The sequence below is a fragment of the Gallinula chloropus genome, assembly GCF_964237585.1.
Source record: "Gallinula chloropus genome assembly, chromosome: 2".
NCBI lineage: Eukaryota > Metazoa > Chordata > Aves > Gruiformes > Rallidae > Gallinula > Gallinula chloropus.
The window spans coordinates 1,062,448-1,085,774 of record NC_140086.1 but is presented as its reverse complement, the minus strand read 5'-3'; the positions used below and the strand labels follow the sequence as shown (position 1 = coordinate 1,085,774).

Sequence of the window (23,327 nt, the reverse complement as noted above, 5' to 3'; positions counted from 1 at the left end):
TGGGCGATGGTCTCTTCAGCCAGGGGCCAGGAGATGGGACAAGGGGCAATGGGCTCCAGCTGCCCCAGGGCAGGTTTAGATTGGATATTAGAAAAAACATTGTTACTGAAAGAGTTGTCAGGGCCTGGCACAGGCTGCCCAGGGAGGGGGTTGAGTCACCATCCCTGCTTGTGTTCAAAAAAAGGGTAGATGAGGTGCTCAGGGATCTGGTTTAGCATAGGATGGGAATGGTTGGACTTGATGATCTTCAAAGGTCTCTTTCAACCTTGTGATTCTGTGAGGAGTCATTGAAAGGCTTAACAGTGTTGCTGTAAAGCCTCCTTCATCTATGCAAATCAAGTGCCTCTGGCTGCAGGTCCCAGTTCCACGTGTAGGGAAGGAGATGCTCTGCCATCCCTGCCACATCTCCCTGCCTGCTCCTGCAAGGCAGGGATAACCCCAGCCATGGTGCCCTGCACCGTGCTTTGTGGTGTTGCTGCACCCCATGGCTTGGTAGTCCCAGGACTCTGCTCCAATCCCGTTGTCACCCAGACCACAGATGTGACCCTGATGGTGACCACCACATTTCAGGGTGATGGGGGCAGTTGTCCCCCAGCTCTCCCTGATTTTGTCTCCTTACTTAGGTGCTGGTGTCCCCTCCTTTTAGCTGCAGAGAAATGCCACCAGGTTGATCCCCTATAGATCTGAAGATGTCTTGCTGTGGGAGAACAGCCACTCATCCCCATCATCCTCTGGCCTTTGTGGTCTGCCTGGTGTCACCTTGGTGCATCTGGAGGCCTTTGGGGACACCTTCTATGTGTCCTGCTCTTTCTAACCATAGCAAGACCAGAGTCACATGCAGAAGCAGGAGGAGGTGGGGTTGGATGACACCAAGGTGACACACAGCTTGCACCTCTCCACCAGCTTTGCCAAGTATTGTCAGGGCCATGTGTCACAGAGGCTTTCCAAGGCTGCTGATATTTTTAGGGTGGTGGCTATCAATCACTCCACCCCATCTCCAAAAACAACATTCCCAGGGGCATGTCTGGAGTTTGAATTACACATCTGCATGTAAAGTATTAGTAGCCTGGGGAAAGGAGTATCAGGAAGGAGAGAGGGGAATGACTTTGGCTCTCAGGTGTCGCTGGAGCAGACAGCAAAGACTTTGATCTCTGAGTTGTCCACACGTGAGCTGATGCCAAGTTGGCCAAGACCCATGGCCAAGAAAAGGAGCGTGTGCAGGAGCAGAGTAGGAGGCTCCTTTCTGTTCACATTAGCTGGGAATCAGGCTTGTGGTGTCTTCACTTTGGTAGTCTGAAGGCTCAAGAAATTGCATCTGATAAAAGCAGAGGGCAGGGACCAAGAGAAGCTTCTCAGGGTGCTCCAAAACACGGAGCCCACCCACCAGTCACATATATGCCTGTGCTTAATGGGAAAGCCAGCACTGAAAACATCCAAAAGCAGGTGAGGAACCCAGGAGTGGTGCCCCACAGCCCCTGTGGGATGAGGAGGAGTTTCCCAGTCCAGCAGCTCTGTCACATCACTCCAGGTCTGATTTCCCTGGCTCCTGCCCAGCTTTTGGTTCAATTATCCATCCCTTCTTCTAGTTCACCATCCTCAAGATGCAAATCCCCTCCTGTGCTGGTGGCTGCTCAGCTGTGGTCCTGACAGCCTTTAGGAGAGGTGACCAGAACGTGCTGGGTACCACAGGGTGGGTGAAGCCACCAGCTCCATCCTTCTGAGAGCACCTTGGGCTTCCCAACCTGAAAACCTTGAGCTCACTAATTTGGCAGGACCAGGATGATGTCCACAGAGGTGGCATGCAGCCAGCAGTGGTTGCTGAAGAATATTAAGGGCAAGCCAGTGACCCAGGCTGTAATTACTGCTGTTAGTAACCGTGGTGAAGATAAATGAGTGTCCTCTGTGGTCAGATAATTGATGAAGGAAGAGGAGAGCTTGATTAGCTCTGCTCTCCTAACCAAGGAGAACTCGTTTCGTTGCTTGGTGGGCTCATAATCTATTCTTGCCTTCTGGCATTGTGTTGCCTCTGGACTCTGTGGGAGATCTGCCTGTTAAAGATGCAGCAGGGAGGGTTCATCCATCCTTAGTGGTCTCCATAGTGGATCTATCTTCTCACCTCACTCATTGGTGCAGCCTGTTGACGCTGGGCGATGCAGCCCCAATAATTTCTGCTGTTCAGGACATGATGCTACGATTGTGGAGGGAGTTTTGGATGTCTGGAAGGGCTCATTAAGTGGCTGAGATCCAACAACCAGTCTGGAGGAACCAGGAGGGCCCCAAATTCTCTGTGTCCCAGTAGTTTCTGCTGTTCAGGGCATGCTGCTATGATTGTGGAGGGAGTTTTGGAAGTCTGGAAGGTCTCAATGTGTGGTTGAGATCCCACAACCAGTCTGGAGGGACCCAAGTTCTCTGTGTCCCAGTAGTTTCTGCTGTTCAGGACATGATGCTATGATTGTGGAGGGAGTTTGGGAAGTCTGGAAGGTCTCAATGTGTGGTTGAGATCCAACAACCAGTCTGGAGGGCCCCAAATTGTCTGTGGCCCAGTGGTTTCTGCTGTTCAGGACATGATGCTACGATTGTGGAGGGAGTTTCAGAAGTCTGGAAGGGCCCGTTGAGTGGTTGAGATCCAACAACCAGTCTGGAGGGACCACGATGGACCCAAATTCACTGTGCACCAGTAGTTTCTGGTGTTCAGGACATGCTGCTATGATTGTGGAGGGAGTTTTGGAAGTCTGGAAGGTCTCAATGTGTGGTTGAGATCTGACAACCAGTCTGGAGGGACCCAAATTCTCCGTGGCCCAGTAGTTTCTGCTGTTCAGGACATGAGACTATGATTGTGGAGGGAATTTTGGAAGTCTGGAAGGGCTTGATGAGTTGTTGAGATCCCACAACCAGTCTGGAGAAACCAGGAGGGACCCAAATTCTCTGTGCCCCAGTAGTTTCTGCTGTTCAGGACATACTGCTACAATTGTGGAGGGAGTTTGGGAAGTCTGGAAGGGCTCATTGAGTGGTTGAGATCCAACAACCAGTCTGAAGGGACCCAAATTCTGTGTCCCAGTAGTTTCTGCTGTTCAGGACATGAAGCGGAGGGAGTTTCAGAAGTCTGGAAGGGCTCCATGAGTGGTTGAGATCCAAAAATTAGTCTGGAAGGATCAGGAGGGACCCAAATTCATGCAGCTCTTCAACAGCAAGAAGCCAACAGGAGGCTCAAGTCCTTGAGAACTCAAAAAGGGAAGGAAGAAATTGTTCCTCACGTCTCCTGGAGTGAGGACAAAGTCGTGGGCAAGCAACAAGCAGGGTGCCAGGAGATGGTGGAGCCTCAGGCAGGGAGATATTTGTAAAACAAATATAAAATTAAATAAAAATGCCTCTTTGTGGGCATTTTTTTTCTGCAGAACGTGGTAGTTGGACTCCCTCCACCTTTTTCTGAAGGACAGGAAGGACAAGTGCCTGTGGGCAAGAAAATACCAGAGAGAGAGGAATGAACTGGGAGTGCAGCCCGTGCTGCCAGACATGGCACAGACGGTGCCTTTGGTGTCTTCTGTGCCAGTGTGGGATTGGGTGAGGAGTTGAGAACATGATGTGCTTCCCTGGAGACAGCAAGGCTCCCTCCTTTCAGCATCTCCATGCAAGCAAGCTCTGCCCTCCCTCTGGAGCATCACCTGCATGGATAGCATCTCCCAAGGACCCAAAATGTGGTTGGAATCCTTCTTCTGGTTGGGGTGATCCACGTGCCACCTTGCTGTGGTGGGTTGTGAGGTAGCAGAAGAGCCTTTTCTTGCAGAACATCCCCATCAGTGGCTGTGAAATCTTTTTGGACAAGGTGGAAAGGAGTGGAGAGCAGCAAAGTGTGGTGTTAAGGAGATAAAGAGCATGAGCTGGCCAGAGCTCATGACTCAACTTCCCTTGGAACAATGGGTCATGTTCCAATTTCAGGGCACTGTGGAGAAGATCTCCCTTTAGCTGTGCTTCCACAGAAGCAGGGGAGAAGGTTTTGATTCTTAATTAATGGGGTAACTTGGCATTTGGAGAGAAGCTTTGAGTTCTCATGGTCCAGGAGGTCCACTGAGAGTGGTAGGTGGGGAAAGGCATGTGTTGGGCAAGATGTCCAGAGGAAGCCAGGAGGATGATCTGAGGGCTGGAGCACCTCTCCTATGAAGACAGGCTGGGAGAACTGGGCTGGTTCAGCCTGGAGAAGAAAAGGCTGCTTCTGGGGAGACCTTTGAGCCCCTACCAGTCCCTGAAGGGTCCTACAGGGAAGCTGGGCAGGGCTGTTTGGAAGGGCATGGAGCAATGGGATGAGGGGTGATGGTTTTAAGCTAGAGCAGGGCAGGATTAATGAGTCCTTAAGAAGAAGTTCTCTTCTCTCTGAGGGTGGTGAGACACTGGCACAGGTTGCCCAGAGAGCTGGTGGAGGCCCCATCCCTGGAGACATTCAAGGTCAGGGTGGATGAAGCTCTGAGCAACCTCATCTAGTTAAAGGTGTCCCTGCTCACTGCTGGGTGTTGGACCAGATGGTCTTTGAAGGTCCTTTTCCACCCAACACATCCCATGAGTCTGTCATTCTGTGAGTTGGTCTCCTGCTCCATTGAGCTCCTGGTGTTCTCAGCACGCCTCCCAGCTGGGCTTTCACCCCTGATCACACCAGGACTCCCACAGAAGCTGCTGGTTGGGTGGAGATTTGGGGATGACTATTCTCCTCTTGCAATTAAGAAGGTCCCCATCAGCACTTGTCCACACACATGTGCTATATGGACAGAACCAGGCTCCACATGGGTTTGGAGAACAAGCTCCTGGGTTTGGGGTGTGCAGGTAGAGACTTTGGGAGTCACACAACACCAAGATGCTGTGGGATGTTCCACCTTGAAAGACCTTCAGTGGGAGCATGCAGGCCCTTGTGACACAGGATATGAAGTGGCTGAGGGATGCAGTGAGCTTAAACATCAAGAAGAGGAAGCTGTTGGTGTCTACTACCACTGCCCCAGCTCCTGCTTGCTTCTCCATGGCCATCACACACATCCTCCCAGCTGTGATGAGACGCTCATCCCATCTGGGGATGGCCCTCAGGGGTTGTTTGTCCATGAAGGGAACAGAGAGCAGCTGCTGCTCTCACCTATCCCTTTGGAGACCAAGGTGTCCATGCATCCTGTGGGTTCAGGCAGTTGACTGAGGTGTCCCTCCTTGCCCCAGGGTATCAGGACTCCACTTTGGTGATGCCAGAAGTAGACTTTGGGGTACAAGGCAATGGTGGGGGTCATTTCATGGGGCTGGGACATCTCTGCATGGGTTGGGGCTGTGGTTGGAAGCTCCTTTCCAAGTGATGCTTGGGATTATTAGGTTGGGTTTCATGTGACCTGACTGTGGCCAGGAACCAGAGGAGGGTGTCAATCCCAGGTGGGGTGCTGGATGGAGGGGACATGGTGAATTAATCTGGATGCTGGGAGGAGTAGAAGGCAAGAAGAAGCAGGAAGGATGAAGCTCTGCATAGGCAGCTTCTCACCCTGGGACTGAGGATCCCAGTAAAGGGCCAGTCCCAGGTCGGGACCATGGTGGGGTCAGTCCACACTCCATACAAGGACTGTATTCCCAAACACCCATCAAACTGTCCCAAATGTACATCTACCCCAGGACTGGTCCCCAGCAGATGGTTGTGCTCACTCCTCCACTGCAGTTCAGCTCCAAGAAGCACCAAGGAGCGAGTGCGGAGGGTCAATTCAGGGCTGTCTCCTAGAGATGTGCTCCAAGGGGTGTCATCACTTTCAAGAGCTTGGTTTTCCACCCTAGACATCCTTCATGCACCCTGAGGTGCCAAGGAGGGGTGCAGGCTGGTTCCCCTGAGTTTGGGACGGTGGTGGTACCCTGGTCTCTCCATCACCATCTTCACCCAATGGGAGAGACTTGGGATGCTTGGGCATGTTCTTCCTGCTGTGGCTGAGGGGCTGGGCAGCGGTCCTGAGGCAGCAGTATGGGGGGTCTGTCTGCTTGTGGACATGGAGGGGCTTCCCTCACTGATGGTGGCGTTGTGTTTCTCCCCTCAGGACATCATCCCTGCGATGGAACGCCGGCACCAAGGAGCGGATGCTGATCAAGGTGACCGACCGCGAGCCCAGCTTCCTCATGCACCAAGGCAACGGCTACACCCCTGAGAACCAACCAGGCACCCGCTCACGGCGCCCTTCAGGGGGTCAACAGTCCCCCAACCTACAAACCTTCGCCCCTGACACCGACAACTCCGTCTTCTTCCCGGAGAGGAAGCAGTCGCCCTTCTTGAAGAGGGCTGAGCACGTGGGCAGCTGCTCGCCGCTGCTCGGCCGGGGGGACTCCTTCTGCTCCCCTCTCCAAGCCCAGCACCGCAAGCACTCCAGCGAGTCGCAACCTTCCTCACCCCGTTATGCCTACGAGCCCCCACTCTATGAGGAACCCCCCATGGAGTACCAGGCTCCCATCTATGATGAACCCCCCGTAGATATGCAGTATGAAGCCAGCGGGAGCTACAAAGCCGGCTCGCCGCAGAAGTCACCCATCCGCAAACCTCACCCCTTCCTCCAATCACCCAAACAAGGCTCCAACTCCCCCTACCAGCAGTTGGTGCTCACCAAACAGAAGTGTCCTGACCGGTTCATGAGCCTGGAGTACAGCCCCGCCGGCAAGGAGTACGTCAGGCAACTGGTCTACGTTGAACAGTCGGGCTCCAGCCCCAAGATGAAGACGGGGTTGAGGCACAAATATTCCCCCAACCCCATCGGCGGCTCCTACTCGCTGCAGCACAGCCCTTGTCTGGTCAGGGACCAACGCTTGGAGATCAAATCAGGTGACTACAGCAGCATGGAGGGACCTGACTTCTGCCCTGGCCCAACGAGTGGCCAAATGGCCCAGGGTGAGGACTCTATGTCATGGTCCAGTCAACAGGACACCTTGTCCTCCACCGGCTACTCGCCCTCCACCCGAAAGAGGAAAAGCAGAAAGCCTTCCCTATCCCATGATCCCAACGCCTCCTCCACGGATGGCTCGGGGGACAGGGAGGTGTTGGGTGAGCAGATGCTGAGTGAGGAACGAGCCACCCCGGGATCCAACAGGTCACCCATGAACCGTACGGAAAGCAAAGCGGTGGAGGCGGAAGCGGCGCGGGGCTTCCCCGAGCCTTTCCTGGCACAGGCACGCTTGGCTTGGGAAGCCCAGCAAGCCCACTACCACATGAAACAACGGAGCAGCTGGGATTCCCAAAAGGACGGTTCGGGCTATGAGAGCGATGGCGCTCTCCCTTTGCCCATGCCTGGGCCTGTGGTGAGAGCCTTCAGTGAGGATGAGGCGTTGGCGCAGCAGGAGAACAAGCACTGGAAGAGGAACACCTTTGAGAAGCTGGGCTTCCCCCAGATCTTGCTGGAGAAGAGCATCTCCGTGCAGACCAACCTGGCTTCCCCCGAGCCCTACTTGCATCCATCTCAGGTAACGTTCTCAGGGATGTCCCTGGCATCTGGGGGGAGGGGAGGGGCTTTATGGCATGTCCCATGCTGCCATCCCTTGCCCACCATGAAGCACCTCCTCAGGTTGGGCAGACCAGACCATGCCACGTAGCAGCGTGACATCCATGCTGCTCTCCCAATAGAAGCTCCTTCTTCTTCTAAATCCCTGCCTCTGCTGTAGATCCAGCAGGATGGTCCTCAGGCAATCCTACACCTTGGTAGCCACCAAGTGCCAGCACAGGCACCTCTACACCATGGTAGCACCCACCCAGCTCCCAGGAGACCCCTCAAGCACCCATCCCTGGGTGTGCTCGGTCCTTCTGGCACGCACACAGGGCTTTGCAGTAACTCATCTCCCTGTTTCTTGTCGTGGCACCATCCGTCAGTGATGGTGCAGGAGATTGTCCCTTAGCAATCCCACCCATCTCCAGTCCCCATCCAGCTGGAGATGTGTGGGGAGATGGTTGGGGTATGTAAAGGATGCTGAGAAGATCAGCCCCTTTCCACTCTCTTTCCATGCTTCAATTTCCAAAGGCATCCTTGGCCAGAAACGAGGTTTTGAGTTAGGGGGGGGTCTCAACCCACCATCCCAGTAGTGGTGGAACCACCCCATGGAGGTCCTGCCTCAGTTTCCTCCATGGCACACTGGGATTGATGGTGGTGATGACCTGCCTGCCAGATTTGCTTTCTCAGAAAGTTGGTCCTTGGCAAGCTGGTCCTTAGTAAGTTGGTCCTTGGAAGGCTGGTCCCTTAAAGTTGGTCCTTAATAACCCAGTCCCTCAAAGAAGTTGGTCCTTGGAAAGCTGGTCCTTCAAAGTTGGTCCTTGGCAAGCTAGTCCCTCAAAACCTTGGGATGAAACAGCCACAAGCACACCAGCTTTCCAGGATCATCTTCCCAGGGCTCTGAGCTGCTTGTTCCCATCCTGGGACTGACCTCCTCCAGCCCTGGAGATCCCTCCTGCTCCATGTTCCCAACCCAGAGATGCTCTTGGAGTTGCCAGAGACCATCCTTGTGATGGTGCAGCCCTCCAGTTGCTGATAGCCCATCATGAGCTCTTACCTGGACCTGCTGGAGCTGGCTCATCACCTTTGTCCACTTTCCAGCTCATCAGATGTTTCCCCTCAGCAGTTCCTGGCCTTAATCGCTTGTGTCCTTCCCACACCAGCATCCAGCACCCAAAATCTGCCCCTCTGACCCACTCTGGGCAAGGACCATGACATTGGCTGCATCCTCATGGTCAGGGGGGCCCAGAGATGGGCTACAGAGGTGGGGAGGTGAAGACAAGGGTTTCTAGAGGAAGACCTTGATTGGCTTTTGGATGCATTGAAGGTTGATGTAAGGAAAGGCCATGGTGGCTTTTAGAAATGGATGATGATGCCATGGTGGGGCATCATCAGTGAGAGCAGTTTGACCTGGAAGATGGAGCTTGCTGTCAGCAAGGAGGAGACAAACCCTGAATGTAGACCCAGGAAACACCAAATGATCTGGAAGATTCTTCTTTGCCCATGGGAATTGTAAGGGAACCAACATCCAAAGGCAGCAGAAGAAACTTCCCTGTGCACAGATGTCCCCAAGGATGAGGTGGTTCAAACCCAAAAACCAGGTGAGCTCCAAATCTTGGATGCTCACACTGGCCAAGAGGAATAGATGCCACCATTAGTGATCCTTTGCCTTCTGCATGGAGCTTTGGGATGCAGTGGAACTCTCCTCCACTGCCCAGGCATTGAGGACCTTGTCCTCAAGCTGAGGGATGCCCATTCCAGCAAGAGCAGATCTCCATCCATGCTGGGAACTGGCTCCTGGCACCTGAGCTTCACACCTCATGAATTTTTCCCAGTGATGGGCTTCACCACCCTGGCACCTGAGGTTTTGGGAGTCCACCTCATCCATGGGAGGGTTAATTTATCTGTGTGACTTCATAAACCTACCCAGTGCCTCAGTGCCCCATGGCTGGACTCAGCACATCTGTTTCCATGTCTGGAGATGGTTTCATCTCATCTTTTGTTGGTGATGGTGATCATCAAGGCCCATAGTGACAGGAGAAGGAGCAGTGATTTTGAACTGAGAGTAGGTGTAGGTTGGACACTAGGAAGACATTTTTCACCCTGAGGATGGTGAGACACTGGACCAGGTTGCCCAGAGAAGTTGCCAATGCCCCATCCTTGGAGTTGTTCAAGGTTGTGCAGGGCTTTGGGTGACCTGGTTTAGTGGGAGATGTCTCTGCCTATGACAGGGTGTGTTGGACTAAATGACCTTTGGAGGTCCCTCCCAACCCAATGTTCACATCTAAGATCTTCATGTGGGTTTATTATGGTGTCCTACACCCCCATCAGCTGGGAACCTTCAACATCAGGTGAAGTGGAAGCTTCTGCAGGCCTGTGGCCATCCCTGGAGAGGAGATTTGTGGTGGAGAGTGACCACACTGCCAGAAACAGAGAAGAAAACAGGACCACAACAGTGCTGGGGATGATGTTTGAGGAGATGAAGAGACCTGGGTGAGGAGAGAAGCTGTGACAGGGTAGCACAAGCAACAGGGATGTGCCCAGTGTCCCCATGGTGGCCTTGCACCAGGTTGCATCCAAACCCTGTCCACATGGCGCCAGGACCTCCTTCCCCACAGCACACTTGAGTTTGTGTTGAGGTTTGAGCATTCCCCTAATCCCTGAGCCAAAAAGGAGGGTCATCTCCTGCCAGGAGGTCACAGCCATCAGCACCCCATAGCTCACCCCCTTGTTGTCACCCCCAAGTTCATTTAGGACTTTGCTAATTAGAATTGAAGCTAATTTTCTATTGGCATGAGCAGCAGAGGACCCATCACGTTCTGCTGCCTGTGTCACTCCCCAGCCTGACCACCCTGTCCACTGGAGTGGACTTGGCTGGAGAAGGTTGATGTCTTCAGCCAACATGGTCCTTTGCTTCTCCCTGGTTGCTCTGGATGAGCAGTGTGGTGGTGGTCCAGGTCATGGACCAGTTTTTGGAAGAGTGTCCATCCCAAGTGCCCTTGTGTGCCTTTCTCCATGCTGGTCATCAGCTGCTTTGGTGGTGATGGCTGAAGATGTGGAGCAAATCCTTCCACCCAGAAAGCCCCCAGTGCCTTCAGCTGTCCTTCAGAGGACCTTTCAGGTGATGTGGCCTCCATAGGAATGGCAGGGCTGGGTCCCTCAGAGGTTGAACTGTCCCCATGGCCAGTTCCTTGCCCTTGTCACCATGGTGCAAGATGGAAGCTGAGCAACTCCAATGGAAAGAGGAGACCTTGGGGCTGGGAAGGAACGAGCTGTTGAGTGAGGAGACAAGAAATTCAGACTTGTTTGAAGGAGCAGAAGTCCAGTCATCTTACACCAGCTCTGGGTGGCTTCCTTGGCTTCCTTGTCCCCTCCTGGACTTGCCACCCACACGTGGCTTTGGCTATTTCCACCTTGGTTCCACTTCCTGCTTTTCTTCTTCTGTTCCTCATGTGAAGCCCATTGCCAAGGGGCCACAGAATCACAAGGTTGGAGGAGACCTTTGAAGATCATCAAGTCCAACCATTCCCATCCCAAGCTAAACCAGATCCCTGAGCACCTCATCTACCCTTTTTTTGAACACATCTAGGGATGGTGACTCAACCCCCTCCCTGGGCAGCCTGTTCCAGCCCTGGCCCTGCTCCAGGCCCCTGTTCCACAGCCCCACAACTCTGCCAGGGAAGAACTTTTCCCTCCCAGCTGAGCTGACCCTGCCCTGGGGCAGCTTGAGCCCATTGCCCCTTGTCCCATCTCCTGTCCCCTGGCTGAAGAGACCATCGCCCACCTCTCTGCACCCTCCTGGCAGGGCAGGGCAGGTGGGGAGAAGGTCTCCCCTCAGCCTCCTCTTCTCCAGGCTCAACACCCCCAGCTCCCTCAGCTGCTCCTCACAGCATTTGCCCTCCAGCCCCTTCCCCAGCCTGGTTGCCCTTCTCTGCACTCGCTCCAGGACCTCCATGTCCTTCTGATGCTGAGGAGCCCAGAACTGGACCCAGCACTCCAGCTGCAGCCTCCCCAGTGCCCAGCCCAGGGGCACAATCCCCTCCCCACACCTACTGGCCACACTGGGTCTGACACAAGCCAGGATGCCCTTGGCCTTCCTGGCCACCTGGGCACACTGCTGGCTCATGCTCAGCCTGCAGTCACCCAACACCCCCAGGTCCTTCTCTGCCTGACAGCTCTCCAGCCAGTCTCCCCCAGCCTGGGGTGCTGCAGGGGGTTGTTCTGTCCCATGTGCAGCACTCTGCACTTGGCCTTGATAAACCTCATCCCGTTGGGCTCAGCCCATGGGTCCAGCCTGTCCAGACCCCTTTGAAGAGCCTCCCCACCCTCAGACACTAAGCTTCCTCCCAGCTTAGTGTCATCTCCAAACTGGCTGAGGGAACATCCAATCCCTTCATCCAGGTCATTGGTAAAGATGTTGAACAAGACTGGACCCAGGACTGAGCCCTGGGGGATGCCACCTTATGCATGGTCCCCACTTGGCCACCAACATGGTTTCTCTGCACATAGTAGGGACAACAATGTCATCTCTAGATGGTGGGACATGTCCTCTGCCAAGGGAAAGCCATGCCTCCCACCTGCTCATGGGCCACCTCCCCAGGGCCACCAAGCCCAGGTGACACTGGCCTGGCTGTAGCACTGACAGAAGAAGAAGCTGATGAACAATGAAACCGTGGTGGAGGGCTGCAGGACCAGGGAGCAGTCCATCCCAAATGTCCTTGGTTGCCTTCCTCCATGCTGGTCATCAGCTGTTTGGGTGTTCCTCCACCTCCTGGGGTGATATCCATAAGCTCTGCTGGTTCCAGTAGCAGAAGGACGCTGGTCTGCAAGGGTACCCTTTGCCTCCATGGAAGTCCTTCCCAGCTGGGTGCTCTGTAGGTGAGGGTAGATCCCATCCCAGGAAGCTCATGTCCCTCTGCACACAAAATCCCTTTTGATTGTGGTTTGGAGGAGCCACCAGACTCCTCCTGGGCATGTGACCACTGGAGAACCATGGTTGGACACAGCTCCTGGAGAGAAGAGGTTGTTCAGGGGGCTGGTTACAGGTGAGTGTGTCCTCTCCCTGGTGCTTGAAGGACCAGTGGAGCCCAAAAACACTTGCCCTTTGCTTCCCCCACGTTAACAGCCACCAGCTTCATCTGTCCATGACTGCAGAGTCTCAGTGACCAGGGTGTCAGGCCTGAGGATGTAGCTTTCAGCATAAGCGTGGGGCAACCTCTTGATGCTGCCATTGTTTGGTTGGTTGGTTCATCAGATGGTTGGTTGGCCTCATGGTTCGTTGGTTGGTTGGTTGGTTGGTTGGTTGGTAGGTTGGCCGACCTCGTGGTTTGTTGGTTGGTTGGTTGGTTGGTTGGTTGGCTGGTTGGTCGGCTTCATGGTTGGTTGGTTGGCTGGTCGGCTGGATTCATGGTTGGTTGGTTGGTTGGTTGTCTGGTCAGCCTCATGGTTGGTTGGTTGGTTGGTTGGTTGGTTGGTTGGTTGGTTGGTTGGCTGGTCAGCCGACTTCATGGTTGGTTGGTTGGTTGGTTGGTTGACTGGTCGGCCGGATTCATGGTTGGTTGGTTGGCTGTTTGGCTTCATGGTTGGTTGGTTGGTTGGTTGGCTGGTCGGCCTCATGGTTGGTTGGTTGGCTGGCTGGTTGGTTGGCTGGCTGGTTGGTTGGCTGGTTGGTTGGCTGGCTGGTTGGTTGGCTGGCTGGTTGGTTGGCTGGCTGGTTGGTTGGCTGGCTGGTTGGTCGGCTGGCTGGTTGGTCGGCTTCATGGTTGGCCAGCTTCATGGTTGGTTGGTTGGCTGGTCGGCTTCATGGTTGGTTGGTTGGTTGGTTGGTTGTTTGGCCGGCTTCATGGTTGGTTGGTTGGTTGGTTGGTTGGTTGACTGGTCGGCCGGATTCATGGTTGGTTGGTTGGCTGTTTGGCTTCATGGTTGGTTGGTTGGTTGGTTGGCTGGTCGGCCTCATGGTTGGTTGGTTGGTTGGTTGGCTGGCTGGTTGGTTGGCTGGCTGGTTGGTTGGCTGGTTGGTTGGCTGGCTGGTTGGTTGGCTGGCTGGTTGGTTGGCTGGCTGGTTGGTCGGCTTCATGGTTGGCCAGCTTCATGGTTGGTTGGTTGGCTGGTCGGCTTCATGGTTGGTTGGTTGGTTGGTTGGTTGTTTGGCCGGCTTCATGGTTGGTTGGTTGGTTGGTTGGCTGGTCGGCTTCATGGTTGGTTGGTTGGTTGGTTGGTTGTTTGGCCGGCTTCATGGTTGGTTGGTTGGTTGGTTGGCCGGCTTCATGGTTGGTTGGTTGGTTGGTTGGTTGGCCGGATTCATGGTTGGTTGGTTGGTTGGTTGGTTGGTTGGCCGGCTTCATGGTTGGTTGGTTGGTTGGTTGGCTGGTTGGCCAGCTTCATGGTTGGTTGGTTGGTTGGTTGGTTGGTCGGCCGGCTTCATGATTGGTTGGTTGGTTGGTTGGCCGGCTTCATGGTTGGTTGGTTGGTTGGTTGGCCGGCTTCATGGTTGGTTGGTTGGTTGGTTGGTTGGTTGGCCGGCTTCATGATTGGTTGGTTGGTTGGTTGGTTGGCCGGCTTCATGGTTGGTTGGTTGGTTGGTTGGTTGGTTGGCCGGCTTCATGGTTGGTTGGTTGGTTGGTTGGTTGGTTGGTTGGTTGGTTGGCCGGCTTCATGGTTGGTTGGTTGGTTGGTTGGTTGGTTGGTTGGCCAGCTTCATGGTTGGTTGGTTGGTTGGTTGGTTGGTTGGTTGGCCGGCTTCATGGTTGGTTGGTTGGTTGGTTGGTTGACTGGCTTCATGGTTGGTTGGTTGGTTGGTTGGTTGGCCGGCTTCATGGTTGGTTGGTTGGCTGGTTGGCCTCATGGTTGGTTGGTTGGTTGATTGGCCGGCTTCATGGTTGGTTGGTTGGTTGGTTGGTTGGTTGGCCGGCTTCATGGTTGGTTAGTTGGTTGGTTGGTTGGTTGGTAGGTTGGTTGGTTGGTTGGTTGGTTGGTTGGTTGGCCGGCTTCATGGTTGGTTGGTTGGTTGGTTGGTTGGTTGGTTGGTTGGCCGGCTTCATGGTTGGTTGGTTGGTTGGTTGGTTGACTGGCTTCATGGTTGGTTGGTTGGTTGGTTGGTTGGCCGGCTTCATGGTTGGTTGGTTGGTTGGTTGGTTGGTTGGTTGGTTGGCCGGCTTCATGGTTGGTTGGTTGGTTGGTTGGTTGGCCGGCTTCATGGTTGGTTGGTTGGTTGGTTGGTTGGCCGGCTTCATGGTTGGTTGGTTGGTTGGCCGGCTTCATGGTTGGTTGGTTGGCTGGTTGGTTGGCCGGCTTCATGGTTGGTTGGTTGGTTGGTTGGTTGGCCGGCTTCATGGTTGGTTGGTTGGTTGGTTGGTTGGCCGGCTTCATGGTTGGTTGGTTGGTTGGTTGGTTGGCCGGCTTCATGGTTGGTTGGCCGGCTTCATGGTTGGTTGGTTGGCTGGTTGGTTGGCCGGCCTCATGGTTGGTTGGTTGGCTGGTTGGTCTCATGGTTGGTTGGTTGGTTGGCTGGTTGGTCTCATGGTTGGTTGGTTGGTTGGTTGTTTGGTTGGCTGGTTGGCCTCATGGTTGGTTGGTTGGTTGGTTGGTTGGCTGTTTGGCCTCATGGTTGGTTGGTTGGCTGGTTGGCCTCATGGTTGGTTGGTTGGTTGGTTCGTTGGTTGGTTGGTTGGCCGGCCTCATGGTTGGTTTGTTGGTTGGTCAGTCAGTTCATTGGCTGGTTTGTTGGTTGGTTGGTTGGTTGATTGGTTGGCTGCTTGGTGAGTCGCCTGGTCCTGCAGCACAGTAACATTGACTTGTCTGGCTGTTGTCTCCTAGTCAGAAGATCTCGGCGCCTGCGCCCAGTTCGAGAGCAGCAGGCAGACCAGGAACATGATGCCCAGCGCCAGCTGCGTCTTCCCCACCTTCAACCTGCGGAAGCCCTCTTCAGAGACAGACATTGAGAACTGGGCCTCCAAGCACTTCAACAAGCACACCCAAGGGCTCTTCCGCAGGAAGGTGTCCATCGCCAACATGCTGGCCTGGAGCAGCGAGTCCATCAAGAAACCCATGATCATGACCAACGACCGCAACGTCAAGAAGGAAGCCTGTGAGATATTTAAACTGATTCAGATGTACATGGGGGACCGGCGGGCCAAGACGGACCAGCTCAACGTGGCCTTGGAGATCGCCACCAAAGGTTGGAGCATGCAGGGTCTGAGAGATGAGCTCTACATCCAGCTGTGCCGTCAGACCACCGAGAACTTCCGTTACGAGAGCCTGGCCCGGGGCTGGGAGCTCATGGCCATTTGTTTGGCCTTTTTCCCACCCACACCCAAATTCCATTCCTACCTAGAAGGATATATCTACAGGCACATGGATCCGGTGAATGACACTAAAGGTAAGAGACAACCCCCTGCCCGGTGGCTTTTGGTCCTCCTGATGTTCCGATCCGTTGGGTTTGGTGACTCTTTTGGTCCTTTCCACTTCACATTTCTGAGTCTCCTTGGTGGAAGGTGGGCAAGGAACTCATCCAGCGTCCCTCCTGGAGGTGCAGTGAGCGAGGTGGTGCCTTGAACCGCCGTCCTTTTCAGCCCTGGTGCAAAGACATCCAGCTTGAGACCCACCATGAAATGAGCCTTGACACCTTCACTGCAGGCTCAATGTTACCTCCACAGTGGGTAGCCAAAAAGCAAGAGGTCCCAGGACTTCTCCTGGCCCGTGAGGACACTTTTAAGAGCTTCCTTCCATGCCAGAACTTCTCCTGGCCTGTGAGGACACCTTTAGAGGTACCCTCCATACCAGAACTTCTCCTGGCACATGAGAGCACCTTTAGAGGTTCCTTCCATGCCAGAACTTCTTCTGGCCTGTGAGGACATCTTTAGAGGTACCCTCCATGCCAGGAGTTCTTCTGGCCCATGAAGACACCTTCAGAGGCTCCTTCCATGCCAGGACTTCTCCTGGAGGACACCTTTAGAGGTTCCTTCCATGCCAGGACTTCTCCTGGAGGACACCTTTAGAGGTTCCTTCCATGCCAGAACTTCTCCTGGCCGGTGAGGACACCTTTAGAGGTACCCTCCATGCCAGGACTTCTCCTGGAGGACACCTTTAGAGGTTCCTTCCATACCAGAACTTCTTCTGGAGGACACCTTTAGAGGTACCCTCCATGCCAGAACTTCTTCTGGCCTGTGAGGACACCTTTAGAGGTTCTTTCCATGCCAGGACTTCTCCTGGAGGACACCTTGAGAGGTTCCTTCCATGCCAGAACTTCTTCTGGCCTGTGAGGACACCTTTAGAGGTTGCTTCCAACCCAAACCATTCTAGGATTCTGTGATTTCACCATCTTCAGGTGTTTCTTCTGGCTTTTCAAGTAGCTATGGATCAAAACCCACCCCTGCTGGAAGGGGAGCCACCTTGATTCCCTGCTCCTGAAGTGGTTTTTGGTCATGGTAGGTAGAAGAGACATAAATTCTGGGTATTTGACCCCAAATGGGTGGGAATTGTAAGATCCTCTCTCCAGCCCTGGACTCAAGCCTCATCACTCCTTCAATGTTGGTGCTGTCTCATGGGTGATGGTATCTGGTCTGGCAGGAGTGTGAGGATCATCAGTGCTTGCTGTGAGTCCAGCAGGAGGGAATGTTGCCTGCTGACCACCCCACAGCACAGATGGAGGGTTGGGTGTCCCCTTGGGTTGGTGCCATCTCATGGTGAGTGGTGGATGAGGCAGAGATGAGGGGTCTGGGAGGTCCCTGATCTTCACCATTGGCCAGGTAACGTTGGGAGATGGAGCCCAAATTGGTCCTGGTGTTGTTGGGATGGCAGGGGGGTTGGAGCTCTCTGATCCTTGGGGTCCCTTCCAACCCAGACCATTCTATGATTCTATGATCTGGGGGACACCAGCGTCACATGGAGAGGTGGTGGATCTGCCCAGCTTGGGGACAAGAGATGAACCCAACCACAGTATCCACAGGGAAAGCCGTAGGGTGGCCGAGAAAGTCCCACATCTGAGGGCAACCAGGACACGATGGGTTGGGACCAACACCCAAGGACATACCACCAGGTGGAGGACAACCCCCCACATCACACCACAGCCAGAGTGGTGGGAGTCTCATATCACATCCCCACCACCACCCACCCTGCCCCCAGCAGAGGTGTCAAGCTCATTGCATCACGGTCTCCGGATTCGGCGCGCCGGCGGTGAAAACCAGGCGACAGTCCCCCCGCTACACCCCCAGGGTGTAGCTCTGCTCCAGTTGTGCTCCAACACCCAGCCCAGCCAGACATCACCCGACTGTGTTCGTTATTTTCCCTGGCATTTTCATGGTCTTTTCATCTTTTGGTCACGATTTGATTTATTTCCATGTCCGTTTGGATTTGGTTTCGGTTCCATCACGTGATGTTTGTTGCTGTAGAGTTGGGGGTTGTTTTTTTTGGGGGGGGTATTTTCTTTTTGCAATTTTAAAAATAATTTTATTCATTTTATTAATTTTTTCCCATTTAATTTCTTAACTTTATCTTTTTTTAAAAAATTCTGTTTCATTTTCTTAATATTCAATTTTCTTTTTACCTTTTTACTTTCATTTTCTGGTTTATTTCCTTTCATCTTTCATTTTATATTTTATTTTTATTCTATTTTATCTTTACTTTCTCTTTATTTTTTCTTTATTTTCTCTTTCCTTCCTTTATTTTCTCTCTCTTTCCTTCCTTTATTTTCTCTTTCCTTTATTTTCTCTCTTTCCTTTATTCTCTTTCCTTTATTTTTTATTTTCTTTTATTTTTCTTTATTTTCTCTTTATATTTTATTTCCCCTTATTTTTATTTCCCCTTTATTTTTATGTTCTCTTTATTTTTCTTTATTTTCGCTTTATTTTATCTTTATTTCTCTTTATTCCCCTTATTTTATTTCTCTTATTTTATTTCCCCTTGTTGTATTTCCCCTTTCTTTTTATTTCCCCTTTCTTTTTCTTTATTTTCGCTTTATTTTCATCCTTCATTTCATTTGTTGTTTTTTCCATTTAATTTCTTTTTCTTTTCCTTTCTATTTTCTCTCTACTTGTTCTCATTCATTTTATTTTATTCCATTCCTAGTTTCATTTTTACTTCCTGTTATATTTCCTGTCATATTTTCAGGTTTATTTCCACTCTTTTGTTTTCATTTCTAGTTTCAGTTTTATTTTTAGGTTTCTAGTTTCATTTCTCTTTCTAGTTTTATTTCCTGTTGTATTTTCATTTCTATTTTCAGTTTTATTTTATTTCCATTTTCAGATTCCATTTCTATTCCCAGTTTTATTTCCAGTTTTATTTTCCTTTGCATTTTCAGTTTTATTTTCGTTTCTATTTTCAGGTTTCATTTCTATTTTCAGATGTCTTTTAATTTCTATTTTCAGTTTTATTTCCAGTTTCATTTTCCTTTGGATTTTCCATTTTATTTTAATTTCCATTTTTAGATTTCTTTTTGTTTCTATTTTCAGTTTTATTTTCATTTCTCTTTCCAGTTTTATTTTCCTTTGGAGTTTCAGATTTATTTTCATTTCTATTTTCAGATTTCATTTCTATTTTCAGATTTCATTTCTATTTCCAGATTTCATTCCTCGCTTCAGCTTTCTTTTCATTTCTCCTTCCAGTTTTATTTCCAGTTTTATTTTCCTTTGCAGTTTCAGTTGGATTTTCATTTCTACTTTCAGATTTCTTTTCCTATTTCCAGTTCTATTTTCATTTCTAGTTTCAGATTTCATTTCTAGTTCCCAATTTCTTCTCCTTTCCATCTCCACTTTCATTTCCAGTCCCATTCCCACTGTTATTTCCCATTCCACTTCCAGTTTTATTTTCATTTCCACCACCTTTTTTAACTATTTTCCTTTCTTTTCATTCCCTTTTATTCCCCCTTTGGGGTTTTTTTTTTGGTTTCCCCCCCCATTTTTTGTTTCCATTCGAATTTCCACCCTTCCAATTTCGTTTCCCCACACACACCCCCCACATCCCTTTGTCTTCATCACTTTGTTTGTTCCCCAGTGACCCAGCACATTAAAGAAATCCTGGAAAGGACCAATAAGAAGAAATCCAAATTGAGAAAGAAACCCAAGCCCTATATCGAAGAGCACGATGGTAGGAGCCCTCTCGCCGCTCGCTTGGGGCTTCTTTCTCTCAGCCTTAGTCGCCAACCTCCTCCTCCTCCTCCTCCTCAGCTCTTCTCCCCTCCGCTCTGCTCCCTGCCTGGATGGGGGGAGGGAGGGCACGGGGAGGAGGGGGCGACCCCATGATGGCCAAGATCTGTTTTGGCTCAGGATTTGAAGTGGATAGGAGGCATAGGCGACTCTAATCAGCAAGGCAGGAGATAATCACGTGTTATCATACATATATCATCTATTGTCCTCATCAGTGAGAGTGAGTGCGATGGGTTTGGAGGTGACACCAAGCTGGGTGGTGGGGTTGACGATCCTGAGGGACCTGGACATGCTGGAGGGGCAGGTCCATGGGAACTTCATGAGGTTCAGCCAGGCCAAGGTCCTTCAGCTGGGTGGGGACAGCCCTCATAGATCACATTATATATCGATCTATAATGTCATGTGCTGATACATAAAGTTTATCTATTGATATATAATGGCATATATCGATCTATAATTACATGTATTGATCTATAATGCTTATCTTTTGATATATAACCGTATATATCAATATATAACCATATATATCAATATGTAACAGTATATATCAACCTATATTTTTTATCTATCAATATATAGCCCGATCTATAATGGTTATCTATTGTTTTATAACAGTATATATTGATATATAATGACATATATTGATATATAATATTTATCTATTGATATATAATGGCATATATAGATCTACAATGATTATCAATATGTAGCATTATATATTGATCTATAATGTCATATACTGATATATGATGTTTATCTACTGATATATAATGTTATATATTGATATATGTCATTATAGATAATATTCTCTATAGACCTATTAGAGATTTAATAGCCATTAGCCAGAGGAGCAGGTCCATGTGAACTTCATGAGGTTCAACCCAGCCAGGGTCCTTCAGCTGAGTGGGGACAACCCTCAGTGTCCATACAGGCTGGGGGGTGATGGGATGGACAGTGGACTTGGGGACACTGGAGGGTGACGAATGGGATGTGAGTTTTCAACATGCCAACTGTGTCCTTGTCTAGCTGACCTTCAGAGGTCCCTTCTGACCCAAACCACTGGAGGTTTTGATGACTCAAGCACACAGAAAAGGATGGGCATCAAATTTAGGATCCAACCCATCCTGGACATCCTCCAGGGTGACTTCAGACCCCCCCCCATGCACCCTTCATCCCCCCTCAAAGCATTTACTGCACTGAAAAACCATCAGAGAAACCCTGTGAAGACAACAGCATCTGGGATGGAGGGGAGTGTAGATGACCCTCAACTCCCCAGATTTGGTGCAGAAGCCACACCCATGGCAGGACCAGTGCTGGTGCCATGGTTTCCAACCTACCAAGGGAGACCAAGGTCCTAGCTGATGGATTTATTTGTTTTCCTCCTTAATTTATCTATTTTTAAGCTTTTAGAAGAATTTATGAGGCCACCAGAATCTTCTGGGGTGGTCCAAAAGGTACCAGCAGGTCCCTGAGGGGCTCTTGGCTGCAGGATGCTGGAGCATCTCCCTTGGGATGATCCCATTGGCAGCTCCAAGGGTTGAGGATGCTGTCTGCTTGTTGAAGAACGTCAGGAGGAGGAGATGGATGGTGTAGGGGGGTGATGGATGGAGGGTGTTAGCGGTGGCATCAGGAGGAGGGGAGGGATGGATGGATGGATGGATGGATGGATGGATGGATGGATGGATGGATGGATGGATGGATGGATGGATGGATGGTGAAAAGTTGGCCCTGAGATCTGGAGGATGGAGCCAAGGAGTTTCCAAGGCTCCATGTTAGGTGGGTACAAGGACGTGGCTTCTCCAAGGTCTGAGGTTCTTGGGAAGCAGGATGATCTATGGGGGACACCTCCAGGAAGGTGGGGGTGGCTGCTGCCCAGGGTTGGAGGACCTCATCCTCCTCAAACCACTCCCCACGTGTGGTGATGGAGCAGCACCGGTGCTGCCCCACTTCATGGGGTTCCTCCTGGAGATGGGATGAGCTTCTTCCCCACCCTGGTAGGGGGACAGACCACCCCCCCATGAGTACCCCCATCACCCAGAGCTGACACACCTTCCTCCCATCTTCTCTTCCAGGGGTGGCAATAAGCACTTACGCCAAGTACTGCTACAACAAGCTGCAGAAGGCAGCTCTGACAGGAGCCAAGAAGGTATCGTCCAACCTTTGGGCATGGGAAGGGCAGAGGTGGGCTGGGACCAAGCAAGGGGGGCTGGAAGGGATTGGGGATGGGGTCTGGAGGTGGAAGAGATGGGATGAAGCTGGGAAGTACCAGGAAGAGCGTGGCAGTTGGTGCCAGAGTGGTGGTGAGGATGCTTTGGGCATCTCCAGGGTGGTTTGCCCATCACTGCATCACCTCTTGGGGACCTTCTGGGGGTCCACCAGGTCCTTCCCAAACCTCCCCAGAACCAAGGCACCGGGCAGGAATTAAGCAAATGGTCCTGGAAACAGAACTCCAAAGGAAAAAGCATGCCAGAGATTGACAAGGATGCTCCAGGAGATCCCATCTCAGCAGCTTTCTGGAGGAGGGGCTGCTCTGAGGACCTTCCCCCAGCTCTGTGTCACCACAAGTGCTCCTCAAGCCAGATCCATGAGGGCCATGGCTGTTGTCATGGCAACAGCTGATGTAACACCCCAGATAGGGGTTAATGGACAGCCCGGGGTGCTCTTCATGGCTCCACCATCCCTACAGCTGCCTCAGTTTCCCCATCCTGGTTTTGTTGGAGTTAGAGAAGATGGTGGGACCTCTCCTTGGTCCATGGCAGCTCGGCTCCTCCTGGTGACAGCTGCCAAGACAAGGTCTGGCAGTGGGAGGGGGTGCATCCCCCCTGCCAAGCTCATCAAGGGCCATGGGTGGCCATGGCCAGATGACTTCTGAAGGCAAAGACAGGAGCAATGGAGGACCTGGACCCTTCAGCTCCTTCTGTTGGCTGTGTCAGGAGGGCAGACACTTGGCCAGAGCCAGCTCTTGGGGAGCTGCGTCCGTCTCTTCTTCTGTGCTCCCACCACACACACCTCCACTGCATCCATCTCCATCGCACCACACACACCTCCACTGTGTCCATCTCCATCCCACCACACACACCTCCACTGCATCCATCTCCATCGCACCACACACACCTCCACTGTGTCCATCTCCTCCATCCCACCACAGACACCCCTCCATTACCTCCATCTCCTCTTCTGCATCCCATCATGCACACCTCCACTGCATCCATCTCCTCCATCCCACCACACAAACTTCCACTGTATCCATCTCCATCCCACCACACACACCTCCTTTGCATCCATCTACATCCCACCATGCACACCTCCACTGTGTCCATCTCCATCCCACCATGCACACCTCCACTGCATCCATCTCCATCCCACCAATCACACCTCCACTGTGTCCATCTCCATCCCACCACACACACCTCCACTGCATCCATCTCCATCCCACCACACACACCTCCACTGTGTCCATCTCCATCCCACCACACACACCTCCACTGTGTCCATCTCCATCCCACCACACACACCTCCTTTGTGTCCATCTCCATCCCACCACACACACTTCCATAGTATCCATCTCTTCTTCTGCATGACACCACACACACCTCCACTGCATCCATCTCCTCCATCCCACCACGCACACCTTGGCTGCATCCATCCCTTCATCCCACCACGCAGGCATCGGCTCCATCCATCTCTTCTTCTGCATCCCACCACACAACATCCCTCCCTT

At 51.9% G+C, this 23,327-nt stretch overlaps 1 protein-coding gene across 1 annotated transcript in view; it reads left to right on the top strand.

Annotated features, from left to right (window-relative positions):
• Positions 1–23,327, top strand: part of ARHGAP39 (Rho GTPase activating protein 39) — a gene marked incomplete at its 3' end in the record, with an annotated part of 194,330 nt that overhangs the window by 164,623 nt on the left and 6,380 nt on the right. The window contains exons 4-7 of the mRNA XM_084260477.1: positions 6,039–7,446; positions 15,282–15,843; positions 19,455–19,547; positions 21,679–21,752. Of these exons, the coding sequence (XP_084116603.1) occupies positions 6,039–7,446; positions 15,282–15,843; positions 19,455–19,547; positions 21,679–21,752 (2,137 nt within the window). The remainder of the gene's footprint in view (positions 1–6,038; positions 7,447–15,281; positions 15,844–19,454; positions 19,548–21,678; positions 21,753–23,327) is intronic.